This window comes from Tenrec ecaudatus, chromosome 8, assembly GCF_050624435.1.
Source record: "Tenrec ecaudatus isolate mTenEca1 chromosome 8, mTenEca1.hap1, whole genome shotgun sequence".
NCBI classification, from domain to species: Eukaryota; Metazoa; Chordata; class Mammalia; order Afrosoricida; family Tenrecidae; genus Tenrec; species Tenrec ecaudatus.
In genome coordinates, this window is record NC_134537.1 from 163,954,616 (window position 1) to 163,971,502 (window position 16,887).

General features: G+C 45.0%; 1 protein-coding gene across 1 annotated transcript in view; it reads left to right on the top strand.

Annotated features, from left to right (window-relative positions):
• MBOAT2 (membrane bound glycerophospholipid O-acyltransferase 2) overlaps window positions 1-16,887 on the top strand; it is a 174,395-nt gene that overhangs the window by 85,829 nt on the left and 71,679 nt on the right. Inside the window, exon 4 of the mRNA XM_075557133.1 lies at window positions 7,893-7,988. Coding sequence (XP_075413248.1) covers window positions 7,893-7,988 — 96 coding nt within the window. The remainder of the gene's footprint in view (window positions 1-7,892; window positions 7,989-16,887) is intronic.

A 16,887-nucleotide genomic window follows, 5' to 3' on the forward strand; every position in this document is an offset into this window, starting at 1 on the left:
AGATGGGAAGTCCTGAACAGCTACCACGAGACGGTGCTGAGGGCACACGCACTTCCCCTCCCAAAACGCTGGAGTGCCGCTTACCCTCCAGGGCGGGCATTGACTCTACTGCTCCAGGAACAGACAGAACACCCATGGAAATGTTTCAGAAAGCCAAAGAAGCACTGGAAGCACCCACTCGTCTATGCCAGGCAATTTTGAAAGACAGTTGCTGGCCAGCTTGCGGGAAGAGATCCATATCTGTGCCCATTAAAAAGAAAGGTGACCCAACAGAATGCTCAAACTACAGGACAATGTCGTTGATGTCACACGCAAGGACACTTTTCCTTGAGGTCATCCAACAGTGGTTAGAGCAGCATGCTGACAAGGAACTGCCAGAAGGTCAGGCTGCATTCAGAAGAGGACGTGGAACAAGGGATATCATCGTGGATGGCAGATGGATGTTGACTCAAAGCAGAGAACACCAGAGCGATGTTTCCTTGTGTCTCATTGACTGTGCAAAGGCCTTTGACTGTTCGGACCACAATAAATTGTGGATCACTGTGGGAATCCCAGTACACTTCCTGGTGCGCATTCAGAACTTGTACATGGACCAAGAGGCAATTGTGCGAACAGAGCAATGGAATGGCAGCTGCAAGTTTTAAACTCAGGAAAGCTGTGCGTCAGGGTTGTAGCCTCTCGCTACAGTTTTTCAGCTTGTGTGCTGAGCAAATTGAGAGGCTGGGTTAGAGGAAGAAGAGTGGGGCATCGGGATTGGAGGAAGGCTGATTAACAACCTGGGGTGTGCAGGTGACACAGCCTTGCTTGCTGGAAGTGAGGAGAACTTGAAGCGCTTACTTACTGATGAAGGTCAAAGATTGCAGCTCAGTGTGGATTACAGCTCAGCGTAAGAAAGACCCAAATCCTCACGACTGGACCTATAGGTAACGAACGTCATGATAACTGGGGAAGAGGCTGAAGTTAGTCAAGGGTTTTGTCTTGCTTGGATCCACAGTCATTGGTCATGGAAGCAGCAGTTAACAGATGTGCTGTACAAGACATCTTTAGTGTATTGAAGAGCAAGGATGTTGCTTTGAGGACTAAGATGCGCCTGACCCAAGCCATGGTATCCTCCACTGCATCACATGCACGTGAAAGTTGGACATTTACTATGGAAGCTAGTAGAAAAATCGATGTATTTGAATTATGGTGCCGGAAAAGCATAGTGAAAGCACCCCGGGCTACTGAAAAGGACACACTGACCGATCTGTCTTGGAAGAAGTAAGGCCAGCGTGCTCATTGGATGCAAAGATGACAAGACTTCGTCTTACCTACTTGGACTCATTTTCAGGAGAGACCAGTCCCTGGAGAAGGACATCGTGTTTGGTCAGGTGATGAGTGGCCCTCGAGGAGATGGGTGGACACTGTGGCTGCAGTCCTGGCCTGGCATATTTGAGTGTGCAGAGCCATTTGAGAGGACTGAAACATTGTGTGTGGGGGGGGGGGGGGTGCCGAAATGTGGTGCAGGGAAAGCTGAGTAGAGGGAGCTGGAGCTAGATTGCAGAGCTGGAGGCCGAAGCTGTCTCCTCGGAGGGTGAGGAGTCAAGTGGAGGTGAGGCCAGACTCACAAAAGGAACAGGTGCTGGTGCTTCTACAAGATTCCAAAGCGCCAAGGCGGAAACTTGTTGGTGAGTGGGGAAAGCTGGGGTCATTTCTTGTGATTTCAAGGTCTCTCGTTGGGTGTAGATGAATAGATGCATAGGTGAATAAGTAGCACATGTTTTGATTCACTGGCTTAAGAAACTAGCAAGCCTGCCAGCGTGGCTGGGGAGGGTGGTGAGCAGAAGAGGTGGTGGAGGGGGATGAGTAAGGCAAGCAGGGACGCGATGCCGCAGGTAAAGGTTTGTGCTTGGTTTGCAGTGTGGCGGGTAGGCAGTGGAAAGTCCTGAGCACCTTGGATGCTAGGCGACTATAGGGACAAGAGAGTGGGAGGAGCTGAGCCAGGAAGCAAGTGCAGTGGTCCACACTTGGAAGTGGTAGTGGATGTGATGGGGGGGCTGGCATTCGAAAGATAAAATGAAGAGACTGTATCGTTGGAGTTGGATGTAGGGTGTGAGTCATTAAGCGGTCAAAAATTACTTTAGTGCTTTTGGGAAAGCAACGGGGTGCAAGAGAATGCTGTTGAGAGAAAGAGAGAGAGAGAGGACGAGAACTAATTAGGGGAAGGACAGTGTTGATGTGATTAGGATTTCTGTTTGGACGTGGTATGTCCACCATGGTTATTAGGCAACCGGTAGGGAGAGATGTTGATTAGCTTATGGATTAAGTTCAATGTTCAGGAGACTTGTTTAGGCTACAGATTTAGACTCAGGGAGCTCTCAGTATATAGCAAAGATAAAAAGCCATGGGGCCAGATGGAAATCTTGCTACTTTCCTAAACGTGATTCAAAACATGTGTTACTTATTCATCTTCTGCTTCAGTTTATGCTCTCCCACACATTCTTCCTGGAATCGAGTGTGAATGGGAAAGAGAACTGAACCTTCAGACCCAAGGATGAGAGACAGTTTTCAAAGGAGATTGCACAGCATGTAGTTATTATTTTGTTTCCTGCCAGTTACGTTCTAAAAATAAAATTTAATCAACTTTATTTAGGTACAATGTATTTAAGATAAGCTGAAACTATCAGTTCTGGTGTGCACACTGTGTATCTGCCACCCGCGTCAAGACAGAGGACATTTCACTCATTCCAACAAGTTCCCTCCTGCCCAATTTGTAATCATCCTATCCCAGTTCCCTTGGAACCAATGATCTGCTTCCTGTCACCAGAGACTGGTTTTGCTTATTGTGATATTTTATGTAAATGAAGTCATACACTGTGAAGACAGTTGTCTCCTTTTTTTCACTCTGCTTACTTTTTTATTTGCTATAATTGACATTCAATAATTTATTGATTGTGTAGAGTCAAAAGGTTTGAATAAATTGTAGAGAAAAAGGTAACAAAGTGGCAACATATAGAAATGTAAAGACATATTTGAAGAGCCAGTTTATAAAACATCCATCTGTCAAAGTTGCCATTTCTTAGATTTTTAAACTATTTCATCCTTGTATGGACTGTCACGTATAAGAATAAAAAGTATACAAAGGAAAGCCTTTTATTCCCTTCTTTAAGAATCTGAATTCACCCTTTTTTAATCATGCATTAAGAATAAAGGCCCTTGTGATATTCAAGTAAGAAAACACAAGCACCCTCTTTAATGTCTGAAACAGATATAATAGACGGCTTTAGATGTTATGCATGCGTATGTATCACTGTATCCCTTTTCTGTTTATCTATAACTTATAGACATGAGTTATTGTCTGTACAACCCTGCCTTTAATTTTTTAAAAGCTGTAGAACATTTTCTTTAATTTTATAACTCAGTTCCCCACTTCCTCCCCACCTTCCCTGCCATCACCTTAAGAAACTGTTCATCTAGTTACAGTCTCTATAGATTTACCTATCCGGGATTTCATAGTGAGAAAATCATACCTAAAAGCAATCAAACAAACAAAAAGCCCAACAACGGGAAAACTTCAAAAGAAAACAGGGGGAAAAAAAGGTACAACAAATTAAAAATGCATCAAAAGTGAAAACACATAATGCTAATTTTTTCAAAAGCATTTTATTAGGAGTTAAAATTAGGAGAGATCATATTCCTTAGTTCAGTCATATCAAGCAGTATTGTATAATTGCTACCAGTCAGTTTCAAAACAATTTTTTTCCTTCTTGAGCTTCTTACCATCTTTTACACACATGCACAGATGGTGTTAAATTTTAACCCAATTACATCTGCATTGATTCACTTTCCAATGCACTCTGTTTGAGTGCATTGTACGAAGAAATTCAATGGAACTTTAATCCCTGTTCCAGGGACTCTGCAAAAGAATTTTGGGCTTTCGCTATCCAGAGCCTTTTGCAAACTGAAGACTCAGAACTTTAGCTCTAATACAATTCCCTCCTCTGAGCTTGGATTTTATTATGTACCATCCTTGGGTCACACAGGCTAGTATGCTGCTTCTTTGTGCCCTTAGTTTACACCTCATTTAGATAGCTGCTTGTTTTAAGACAATCAGCTAGAGGTTTTTAGCATTCATCAATATTTATCAATAGTTTGTTCCTTTTTATTGCCGAGTAGTGTTCCAATGTATGGATGTAGCACTCTTATGTATCCATTCATCTATTAATGGATATTTGGATTGTTCAAAACTTGGGGTGATTGTGATAAAACTATTAGAACTTTCTTAGATCTTTTTATGACTATAGGGAAATTAATTTCTCTGTGGAAATAACCTAGCAGATCAATTGCTGGGACTTAAAACAATGTTTAGTTATGTAAGAAACTATCAAACTTTTTCTAAGTGGTTATAATATGTTGTATTTCCACCATCAACCTATCCTTTATCAATTACTTTATTTTCTTACCAAGACTTGCTCCTATCAATCTTTAAAATTCTAATAATTTGAATGGATATGCATTGGTATCTTGCTGTAAGTTTAGATCTCTCCAATGTTTAATGTAATAATAGTTTTTCATATGCTGTTGGCTAATTGTATATCTTCTTATGGTATGCCCTATCAAATCTTTGAAAGTTTTAAGTTGGATTCCATTATATTGAGTCTACAAATTGGTTCTATATCCTAGATATAAATTCTTTATCAGATTGATGAATTGTGAATATTTTCCCCCAATCTGATTTGCTGTTTAATTTTCTTAGTAGTATATTTTAAAGTGCAGGAATAAAAAAATTGATAATGTCATTTTGTCCAACTTTCATTTTATGGTTTAGAGTTTTTTTTGTGTCTTTCTAAGAAATTTTTGTAACCTCAACAGTATTGATAATTTTTTAACCTTTTAGCAGAAGAAAACATCTAGTAATAAATGTTTAGTTCAATAGTCCACTTTCAGGTTTGTTTTGTATATGTTGTGAGGTGAGGGTTGACATTCATCCTCTCCCCTGTATGTTTTCATTTGTCTCTCACCTCTACTTATTCCAAAGAATGTCTTTTCCCATATTGAGCTGGCTGGTCTTCCTTTATGTGTGTGTGTCTAACACTAATTTATCGTCCTGTGTGACCTCTGTTGTTTGTGGACTTTCTCTTTGTTCATGCATCTATGTGTCTGACCACGTGCCGGCACCACCTTGTATTATCTATAGGTGCATTCGTTATACTTAATCTTGAAATTTAAAACATTAAAAAAATAAACACAAAATAGAAAAACCAAATTTACTGCCACTGTGTCGATTCTGACTCACAGTGACCCGTAGGACAGATAGATCAACCCTGGTGTGTTTCTGAGGCTGTGTGTCTGTAAGGCAGTCCATCTCTGCCTTTATTCTCTTCTTTTTAAAAAAATTTTTGGCTAATCTGTATATAGTCTCTTTGTATTTAAAAAAAAAAACTTAAGAAAATTACCAAATAATACACGCAAAAAACACGTAAGTAAACAGGGTCATGAAAATGCTCGTGCTAGATGATGAAGGCAGGGTACGGATGAAGTTAAATTAGTGTGTTCATGTCATGTTCAGACCACATCTGAAATTGAGCTACAACCAAAACCATCGTACCTTGAAAATAGAAAGAAAATGATTGGGTTGTATTTCTGTTCAGTTCATTTGCGTTTGTATCGTATTCCCTTCAGGATTCTGGCCCTTTCAGAAGCGTTTCCTATTTTCTTTCTTGTGTAGGAAGGATACTTTTTTTTAGCTCCCCTTCTTGTTTCTAGTTCATTAATTCCCAGCATCCCTGAGTACTTTCTCATGAACAAGTTCCATTCTGTGTGTAACAATTAAGTGAATAAATATTTTAGAAGTGATTTCACTTTTTGAAAAGAGGCTCAGTAATTCAACATTCATGCTTTAATGAATAAGAGACTGTTCTGATCATATACTTTTGAATTGTTATTGAAAAAAGTAATTGCATCAGAGTGCTTTGGGCTGCAAACCATAGAAATACTAACTTGTAACCATTTAATGGTATAAACAGTCCAGAAATTGTTGCCTCTCAAAGCTAAACCTCTTGTGACATGGCAGCTACTGCTGGACAGTTCAGCAAGTCAGACTGGACGGGGACATAAGAAATCCAAGTTCCGTTAGTGTCTCATTGTCGGCATGTTGACTCTGTGTTCAGCCTGGTCCTCTCCTGAACTCAAGACGGCCACCATCCTTGCTGACATGACAGGAGCCCTCGGGGCACTTTAAGAACGACAGGAGCCTTTCTCCAAACTGCCACCTTCCATAGTCCCAACCCAGTTCCATGCCAGCGGGATGAGACCACAGGGGCTGTATTTTACTCCTTAACTGGGAATGGTGTCACCGCCCCAGAAGGCTGGACACGAAACCAAATGGGAGGATTGGGGTCTTTAGCAAGGACAGGGGGGCAGCTGTTGTGCTCCCACAGTGTTGCATCACGGCGAGTGACCTCCGTGACTCAGGCAGCAGACAGGCTCCTGGAAGCACCTCGCTCATGAGCATCCGATGGGGATCTGCTTTTTGTAAGTGGGAGGGTGGGGCTCAGAAGTTAAGCAGGTGGGGATCATAACAAGTAATGGGGCTGTTATTTACATCTGTGTTAGGTCTGTCTGGATTTTGTTTGCATGTGTATCATTCTACTTGATGATATTCAAACTCACTGACTGTACCACTGACAGCAGTACCCTGTCCTTGTGCTGCTGCTGCTGCTGCTGGGTGCCTTTGTCTGCTTTGACTCACGGCCACCTTACGGACAACAGAGGAAGCACAGCCCCCTGTAGCACCTCTGTGGTCGTCCATCTCTTTCTCACCGTCCCTCTACTTTACCAAGCATGATGTTCTTCTCCAGGGACCAAAGTACGGGAGACAAAGTCTCGCCATCCCTGCCTCTAAGAAGCACTGTGGCTGTACTTCTTCCAAGACAGATTTGTTTGTCCTCTTGGCATCTGTGGTGCTTACAGTAGTCTTTGGCGGCACCACCGTTCAAACGCCGCGATTCTTCTTTGGTCTTCAGTGTTCCGTCCAGCTCTCACGTGTGAGGCCATGGCAGACACCGAGGCTTGGATCAGGGTTACTGTGGTCTTCATAGCGACCTCTTTGCTCAGGATCACTTGACAGGAGTCTTGCGCAGGTTTTCCCAGTGAGATATTACAGGAAGGCGGTGCACTCGTATATTGTCTTGGGTGAGTTTTCAATTTCTGATGTGTGAACTAGAAAAAGTGAAGTGTTTGATTTCAAAACGGGACTTGCACTCTTCCTTACAGTCTGCCACAAGCTATAAAACAACCCAGTTTGATAAGCATGTGTATCAGGAATGCATTCAATTGCAGGTTACAGAAAAAGAAAAACAGACAAACCACATACTCCTTAGGGTCCTCTGGGAAAGTAGGGAGGTAGTAGGCAGTCCACGGCCAGTGGAGCAGATCAGCCATGTCTCTCTCCTTGCCCTGCGCTGCTGTCCCCAGCCTGCTGGCAGGTCACTTCTGGGTTCTCAGATTTGGTCACAGTGCCACCAGGTTCATATTCTAGGCAGAAGGACAGTGAAAGAAATAGAGAGAGAGAGAGAGAGAAAGGGAGAAAGAGAGAAGAGAAAGAAAGAAAGAAAGAAAGAAAGAAAGAAAGAAAGAAAGAAAGAAAGACTATGCCAGCTGTTTCCATTCCCCCTTTCTAGGAGGCACTCAGAGCTGTGCATGGAAACAACGAGTTCAGTCACCGTTGAACGTGGGGAAAGGTTCAAGTGCAGCAATTACCAGTAAAGGGTGTCGTGTTTATGGACAGCAACTGTAGATGTCTGATCATACTTGATTTCTGAACTATTTTCTTTGGTTACTTTAACATGTACTTCTCAACACAATGAATTTTGTTCGGATTTTCACTAATCTCACTTATTTTTATTTTCCAGATACTGTTTTTTGTTTGCTATAGGCTACCTCACAGTGTGCCAAATTACTCGAGTCTATATCTTTGATTATGGACAATATTCTGCTGATTTTTCAGGGTAAGTTAAAAGCGGGCACCGGCAGCTGCTTGGGGGTTTTGCACGCTAGTTAAAGGAGAGCACGCGGCTGCATTCAGTCGTTACAGTGAGGCCCCGCTGGCCTGCACAGTGCAGCGCTCCTTCCTGGGTCAGTCTCCCCGTACGGTGGTCTTTTGCTTTGCTGTACAGGCCATAAAAATAAATGACCCGCATTTTAATGTACTTACGTAAAGTGTCTAAACATGTTGCAGGTAAATTTGCTGTATTACATTCTGATATTAGAATCATTTTCTAATTCTTATAGGAATTTATGTAACCATTTGTAATGATTAAAAATAAGCATGTAGTCTCCCCAACCCCAACTCCCACCCCAACCCGGCCCAGAGGCGGCACCCTTGCTTCCTCCTATTTGTTCTCTTAAGCCCTTTGCTGGAGGCCACTCACCCACCAGCTCCGGTCTGACGTCTGATGGCCTGTTCTTGCAGCTTAGCATTCCACAGGGCTTTGTTTGGGTCCTGCGTCCTTGGCTAGCGTGGTCGGTCTCAGTGTCCTAGGGAACACATTTGAGTGTATATTTTATTTCTATGCATTTTACTTCTGTGGCATATTTTGTGTTCAAATTTCAATATTGATGTGAGCAATAATAAATCACATCTGGCTTTAGGTTCCTTCAGAGGGATTGATTTCTTCTCTGGCCCTGAGTGGGTCTCTGCCCTGGAGCAGAACTGATTAAATGTCTTCTATACGATAAATGCCATGAAATCCCTGGGGAACTAACTTGTTCACTATCTTTCTGAAAAGACTTCGCTGTGTGTCAGGACTGGATAGCCTTCTCTGCTGAACAGGACACGAAACCTGCTGGATTTTAAACCAGCCTGGAGTTGTCCGTATAGAATCAGTAATGACTCAGACTCACTGCCACTGAGTCCATTCTTTTTTGGGGGGGGCGGGGGGTGAGTAGGGTGGGGAGGGAGGATAAATAAATTTGGAAGGAAAACCATGGCATTTCTAGGAGAGGACATTGTTCAACTGTAGAAATGCACCCAGGTTTTTCTTGTTTTTAAAAATAGTTTTAATGGTATACACTTCACATGTCATATAAGTGAATCATTCTGTCCTATTAAAAAAGATGTGTGCAGTCATTGTCACAATCTGCTTCAGAGCATTTGCTTCTTGTAGTCACGGTCATTAGCTCCCCATTCCCCCACCCTCCCCTGCCAGGCCCCTGGGCCATTATCAATCCAGTTACTGTCTTAGAGACCCACCTGTGCTGGAAGACATGCGCAGGACATCCTACGAAACACAAACCAGAAGTGAACAAACCCAACAACAGTGACGGGGAAAAGCAAAAAGATAGCAGAAAATATTGCCAACTGAAACAACTTCAAAACTGTATAGGAAGGAGAGCAAATGGTAGGAGGTTACATTTTTACCTAGTGCCAGAACAGACTTTTCAGTGCTGTTTTTCTGACAGCAATGCTATTTTGCATCCCTTGACTGTGGTCAGAGGAAATCCACCTGAGGGTTCATCCTTATGGGGACACTGTAAATAGAGTTTGGGCTTCCACTCTCATCCAAACCGAGTGTTCACAATTGAGCTCTGATACCATTCTCTCCCTCGTTTTAGATGTTGTTATTTACAACCCTCGAATCACGCAGGCCGGTGTGCTTCTTCTGTGTGGGTTTAGATGATGCCTTGCTTAATGTTTGAAGGCAAGCCTTTAAGACCCCGGCACTATTCTTCTGATAGCCGGCACCATCGGTGCCTTGACCACTTGCTGTAGCACCACATCTTCAGTGGTCACTTCATGAGGGTGAGCATCCAGCAGGGCCATGTCATAAGAACTGCTTGCTCTTAGATGGGGCTAGAATGAATTGTAGCCCCAAATGCATCCATGCTGTGTGAAGATTGTGCGTGCCTCTGGTTCCCTTTAGGGCCACCGTTACCATTGTATGATCGAGAACATTGTAAATCACCCCCTGGTGATTCTGTTGATCTCTCTCACTGCCACCGAGTTGATGCCATCTCATAGAGAGCTTCTAGCACAGGGCTAAACTGCCCCTCTGGGTTTGTGAGACTGTAACCCTTTTGGGGAGTAGAAAGCCTCGCCTTTCTGCTGAGCAGCGGCTGTTGATTTCACACTGCTGACCGTGGAATCGCAGCCCAATGCGTAACCATTGTACCACCAGGGCTCCTATGGAGAGTGTCATTACTTTAGCCAAGGGTGTAGAATTTACAACACTGAGAAAAGGAAATCATATTAAGAATAGGCCAACTCCAGGCCAGAGTGCATCGATTGTGGTGACTGGACACTCCGTACACAAACTGAGGGCTGACAGAGTAAAGCTCTCAGTATCCCTTCTTCAGAAAGGCAGAGCCATGCTGCCAGGTTAATACATGCCACGAGAGTGCAAGAAGGGCCTTAGACTGGTCAACGTGGGCCACTCGTCACTGTTGTTACGAGCTCAGAGGAAAACCACTCCTAGGAAACCAGATGAAATCTGTTTACTCTCCCCGGTGAGATGAACTCTTGTCACATGACAAACAGAAAATACTGAAGTCATCAAGGTTTCCATTGTGCTTGGATCCAAAATCAAGACCCTTGGGAGCAGCTGTCAAGAGATCACATGGTGTATTGTTTTGGGCACATCTGCTGCAGGAGACCTCTTTAAAGTGCTCAAGAGCAAGGCTGTCCTCTTGAGGACTTTATTGAAATGCATCAGTTCTTCCTGGTGTCCAACTTTCACGTGGTATGACGCCATTGAAAATACCATGCCCTCCAAGTAATACCATCCAAGATGAGAGAAGGGAGATGCATATTTTGGCTTGAGTTCTAAGCACCTTACTTGCAGAAGCCTCGGATGACAGTGAACCCCCAAAGTCAGCCTCCATGGTACACCCTGGAACAAATGACCGGGGGTCTGGAGAGGCCGGCCACAGGCAGAGTACACTGGACAGTGAATCAATCACTGCAGATACTAGCAGGTAAAGATTTTAACATCGCTTGTTTTGCCTTTTAACCCATTCTTCATTTTTGCTATTTTCTTATCAACTGTTTTTTTAGATTGAAACAAAACTTGTCACCAGTGTCACTGAACGAGTTTTATAAGAATTGTTAAATGAGAACCTAATCATCTGTGTAGACTTTCACTGCAAACACAATAAAATTTGATTTAAAGAATAGACTAGTCAAGCACAGATTCATCACCCAGTACACCCTTTGATCTCCTGCCTGCTGCTTTCAGGAGGGGAGCGGGAGGCTAACTGCCATTAAAGCGCCGCCACCCGCAGCAATGTCCACGTGTGCACAGACTGAAAGGGTGCTTCTTTCCTTGCAGCCCTCCGCCAAGGGAGCCTCTGCTGCACACACACACTCCATCAGTGAGGGGGCCCGGCTCCCACACCTTGACCTTGTGGGATGCCTCTTCACAGAGCTGAGGGAGGGTGTGTGAAGAGCAGAGCGGCTGCGTGCCTGCAGGTCAGCCTCGCTCATGTTCTGCGGGAAGCTTCTCGGCCCTGCAGACCACAGGCCAGCTGCAGGTGGCATTGTGTTCACCGCTGTCTGGAACTCTTGCGCTTTGACTATTGCCATTTCATTTGAAATGTTTTAAGTCCGCGCAGGAACCCTTTGAAGAAGATGCGGACAACCTAGTCATAAAACCTACTGGTTTAAATTATCTAGCCCGTGGTGTGACGCTTGAGCCCGCCCCCGGTAAGGCTCAGCATTCATGTAATCCCCAAACTGGGTGGGAATGCACTTGCTTCTCCATTCTCATGGCCAGCCATCCTCCTGAGTCCCTCTCTAGCTTATCCTAGGTCAGAGGTGACACAGAAACAGGATACTGCCCTGCAAGCTGTCAAGGTACTGGCGACAAACTTGGGGAGGCCACATGTCCCATCTTGCTGGCTCACTGGTCAGAAAGCCGGGGCTACGTTTCTCCAGGATGCCAGCCGAAAGCTTCGTAATCCACACGGAGCCTTTACTTTGTGACGTGCTGGCACCTGCTACCTGTTTTGGGTCAAGGATCCTCGGGAAGGACTCACAGGACCCCATTCCAGAGCGTGGACTGTCCGCACACACTTAGCAGCTATTGTTACAGCCACAAAGGATGGGAACAGGGAGAGTCAGGGCTAGGTTTGCGATAGTTCCCGGCCCGGGGAACGCACTGTCCTCCTGAGAGCAGATGTTCTCCTTGACCCAGAAACTCCGCAAGCCCTATTGTTCAGGGGTTTGATCAGCTATCTTTCACAATCCACTAAATGGATGCTTTTACCAGGGTAAATCTAGGCTCCACACCCCACAGCCACAATCAGTACATGAATAAAGACTGGACACAGAGTTGAATTAGCTGACAGAGACCCTTATGACAGAGTTAAGTTGAAGGGCACCTTGGTTTTATTTGTTTGCTTTAATGGGCCCGGGAGAGAAAGGAGTCTAGGAGAGTCTTCCAGCACTCGGAGCCCTTGAGAGCGCTGTGAGAATAAGCAGAAAAGATCCAAGCACCACTAGTTAGGGTGGATGTAATAGTGGTAGGAAGGAGGTAGACTTGAATAAAGCACATGTCCGTGGTGATAAGTTGTCCTGTTGCTCCGAAGCTTGAAAGCATAGTAAATGAGGCCCAGACTCTTGTAAGGAATTGGTGTGAGATTGTTTATTATGTGGACCACTGGAAAAGGAGTGGAGAAGAAGAAGAAAACGAAGACCCCAAACTGGGTAAATTGTTCCGTTCGTTTCAGGATACATTGAAGATGTTGATGAGATAAGAACTCTTCTGGCCGATGCTTCTGTTTGCAGGACAGTTGACCTGAAGTTGGTGCCAAAACATACAGGAGACTTAAAAGGAACTTATATTGCTTTCCTCTTTACCAGGATCACAAGCTTGCAAGTGTGACCAGTTGAAAAAATCCTAGACTGAAAAAGTAATTTTTAAAAATGCTGAAATAGGTTTGGAAATGCATGTAGAAAGAAATGTGCAGGAACTGTAGAAAATTATAAAAAATACATGATAAGACATAGGGGAAGACTGATGGGAGAGAGATCCTGTGTGTTCAAACTCCAGGTGCAGGCAGGATGCTCCTTAGATGCAAAGAGGGCAAGACTTCGTTTCTCGTGCTTTGGATGTGTTACCCGGCACCCCCGGTCTCAGGAGATGTACAGCATGCTTGGTGCAGTAAAGGGCCAGGAAAAGAGACGACATTCAAGGAGGTGGATGGACACAGCCATCGTGGGCCCAAACACAAGAACCGGGTGAGGCTGGCGCAGGACTGGGCTGGGTTCCGTTCTGTAGGGTCACTATGAGTTCGAAATGAGTCAATGTAAACCAGGCCAAAGCCCTCACCACTGGACCCATAGGTGACATCATGCTACATGGAGAAAAGCTTGAAGTTGTCAATGGACTTTTGTCCTTGGATCCGCAGTCAATGCTCATGGCAGCAAGAGATCAAAGGCATGTTGCAGTAGATAAATCCGCTGTATTGTAAAGCAAGGGTTTGACTTTGAGGACATACCAAGCCATGGTACTTTCCATTGCCTCATGCGTATGAAAGTTGGACTTGAGATAAGGAGGACCATAGAAGAGTTGACACGTTTGAATTGTGGTGCGGGAGAAGAGGAGTGAAAGTACCATGGACTGCTGAAAGAACAGACTCCTCTGTGTGGAACGAAGCGCAGCCAGAGTGCGCCGCAGGGGCAGGGCTGGTGAGACCTCATCTCACATAATTGAGATCGTTGCCAGGAGAGGCCCGCCCTGGGGCAGGCCATCACACGTGGCACCGTGGAGGGACCGTGAAAAGCAGAAGGCCCTCAAGACGGTGCATCGACGCTGTGGCTGCATCAGTGGGCGGGCGCAGGAGCAATGGTGAGGACGGCACAGGCTCGGGCACCGTGCCATTCTGCTGTGCCTGGGGTCTTTGTGGGTCCGAGCCAACTTAACGGCACCTAACAACCATGACAAAATTATTATGATGCAGGTAATTTCCTTTAAGTTAATGTGTATAAACAACACAATTCAAGTTGGTTCTTTGGTGGTGGTGAGGGGGATAAATTTAGAAATTTATGTAGAGGGAAATATGCTGGACAATAGTGAATTCGGCATGAAAACATATTGAATAATGTGGGCAATGGAGCAACGTAGGAACGGACAAGAAAGTCAGAATGGAGGACCTGGAAACTGATGATGGCTCTCTGAGAAATAAACGTACCGGATGGTAACGTCGTCGTCCGTTGTCGGCCCCTGCCCACAGCTACCTCATGTACGGCAGAAGGGAACAACCACCAGAGTTTCACGAGGTGACTGGCAAGGGGAAAGGGTGGAGAACAATAGTGGGGAAAGCCTGATCAGATTATGGGACAGACATACGGACTTAAACAAGAAAGGTCATTCCTGGCCTATTAAGGAAAGAACCAAATCTTAGATTAAAGCGACCATGATGTTTGGGCAGGTAGGCAGGTGATGAATTCTGATGGGGATATATTGGTTTTTGTAGTCCCTACATGGGATAGCTTCATCAGCCACCAGGCAGAAAGAGGCAGCTTTTAAACGTTTCATGGAAACATGGGAATTAAACGTTGATGGAATTCTTCTGTGAACTGCTTCTCTCTCTCTCTCTCTCACACACACACACACATACACACACACCCTTGTCACTGTGAAATCCCCCTCCTTTCAGATCACAGATCGTGACGACAGGACTTTGTTTTATAATTAGTATAGAGTCCGACGCTCGGCGGATAACGCATTACCAGTTACTCAGCTCACATGCTGTATGGCGTGAACTGCGCTCTATGGGCTGCCAAGGGGCTGTCCTTTCAAGTGTAAGAAATGACAGACTGGTTGGCCTGAAAGCCACAGATGTGACTGTCATTTCCACCACTCCTTTTTCTGCAAACCTTTTCAAGCCTAATTTTAGACATCTCTTTGTGCCCTAGGAACTGAGTCACAGAAGGCCCCTCACAACTCTGATTCTCCTCTCATGTTGTGACTATTGCTGATGTAAACAGGGCTAATGTCAGTGATTCCACTGCTCTGTCGACGCCATTGTTCCTTTCATCCTGTGTCATTCTGTGGCAGCGTGTCCAGCACCCTGGCCACCTTTAGGCCAGGTGGACCATTCTAGTGTGGTGCAGACAACCCCTAATGCATTCAAATTAAGCAAACACGGACCTACTCTAGCTGGGCTCTCTCTTCCTCACCTTACCCAAGCTTTTCCCCACTGGCTTTAGATACACTCACCAAACAGAGTGGTATAATGGTATCTGTTAAAGATGTGCAGCGTTTCCGTAATATCCAATTAGTGGGTGCTCTATCCTGGCCTTCAAAGCCGCCTCTGGCTTTTCTGTCTTCCCTGACCCAAGCCTTCCCTGCAGCCACCTGTGACTGCTTTCCTCACTCAGGATGCTCGCTCTGCCCGCCCATCACACCACCCCGCCCCCGCCCCCCCCCCCAATCTCACGCCAGTCTTTTATTTGAGGTGTTTCCATGCAGTTCTCTGTTGGAAGTAAATTGTACTTTCTCATCTCTTTGCACATGTCTGTACCCATTGATTTGGCCCTCGGCATTTTCAGATTGTTCACATACCTGTGTACCTCCGCTTGAATGAACCTGCTTTAGACACAGCAGGACTCAATTCCCCACTGTAGCGCATCGGTATAGGGGTAGTAGCAGTCTCCAGCCTTATTAAATGAAGAGGTCAAAGGGAGCAGAAGGGAACTAATTTGTATGGAGACATCTGCCCTGTCTCAGATCCTGGTTAAGGATTATATCATGGTGACATTTTATTTAAACGACATAGTGCTGTCATTTTACCTGCTTTAAAGGTAGGTAAATTCAGGTTGAGAAATAGGAAATGTTTATGCAGTTGCTAAGTAGTGGACTTAGGGTTTGACTTCTTTTCAACATGGGTGTCAGTTTCTTGACCTGTAAGCACAGTAGGCATTCCCACGGACCACTGCCCCCGCCCCCCCCGCCTTTTCCACCTGTGCTTTTCTTCTGTCCATCCTCTCCATCCTTCTAGTTGGTTGCTGTGGTCAAATCCACCATAGAATCCTGTTGTTGTTAATGCTCGGACTGTACCTGTGGCCTGCTTGTGGCCAGACCCACAGCCGCCTCCTCCTGCCTTCTGCTAGCTGCCTGAAGCCTGACCGGGGTTTCTTGTCTCAGTCGGATTCAAGCCAGTGTCTCCGCTGCCAGCTGTATGCTTTCAGTCCTGTGTTAGGGTCAGACTAGGCGTACCTGTAGAGATAGAGGGAACCATCATTTAGAGAACAGTGAGTGTGTTTCTCTCTGGACGACTGGGACTTTGGCCTCAGGAATGGATAGTGATTGTAGAGTGTGATTAATGTAATTGATACACTAAGGTTGAAAATGTCGAAATGGCAAATGTGTTTTATCTACTTTCACAGCAGTTTCAGCCACGCGTGCGTGTGCGTGTGTGTAAGACAGATTTGTTTCATATCATCTCATGTCATTGAGTCGATAGAACGAACTTGGAGAGAGAGCTAAACCAGGAGGAGAATGATGGCGTAGTTTATGAGATCAGGTTTTCTTCCCGAGGAACAGCAAAGGGCCAGGCATCTTTATAATCTCAGGGGCATGAAGGGTAACTTGCTGGAGAGAGACAGCAGCGAGTGCCCGTCAGAGCAGCCTGGCGAGTGGGTGGCTGAGGAATAATTTCCTGTGCGTGAGTGGTGCCACAGAAGGAGTGGTTTTTAAGGGAACTGAAGGGAAATTTGGAGTTCAAAGGCAATTGTGGTCTGCCAGTTTTTAAGAGATTTTTGTTTCTTGGGTAAAGCAGTAACGTTGTAAATTCTCAGAGGCCCAGGCCCGGGATCTGATCTCTCACTGGAAGGATACTGCTGCTTGCTTGCAGTTGGCAGGGCACCCTAATAAGTTAGGAAGTGTCACTTCTAAGAAAGCGCAA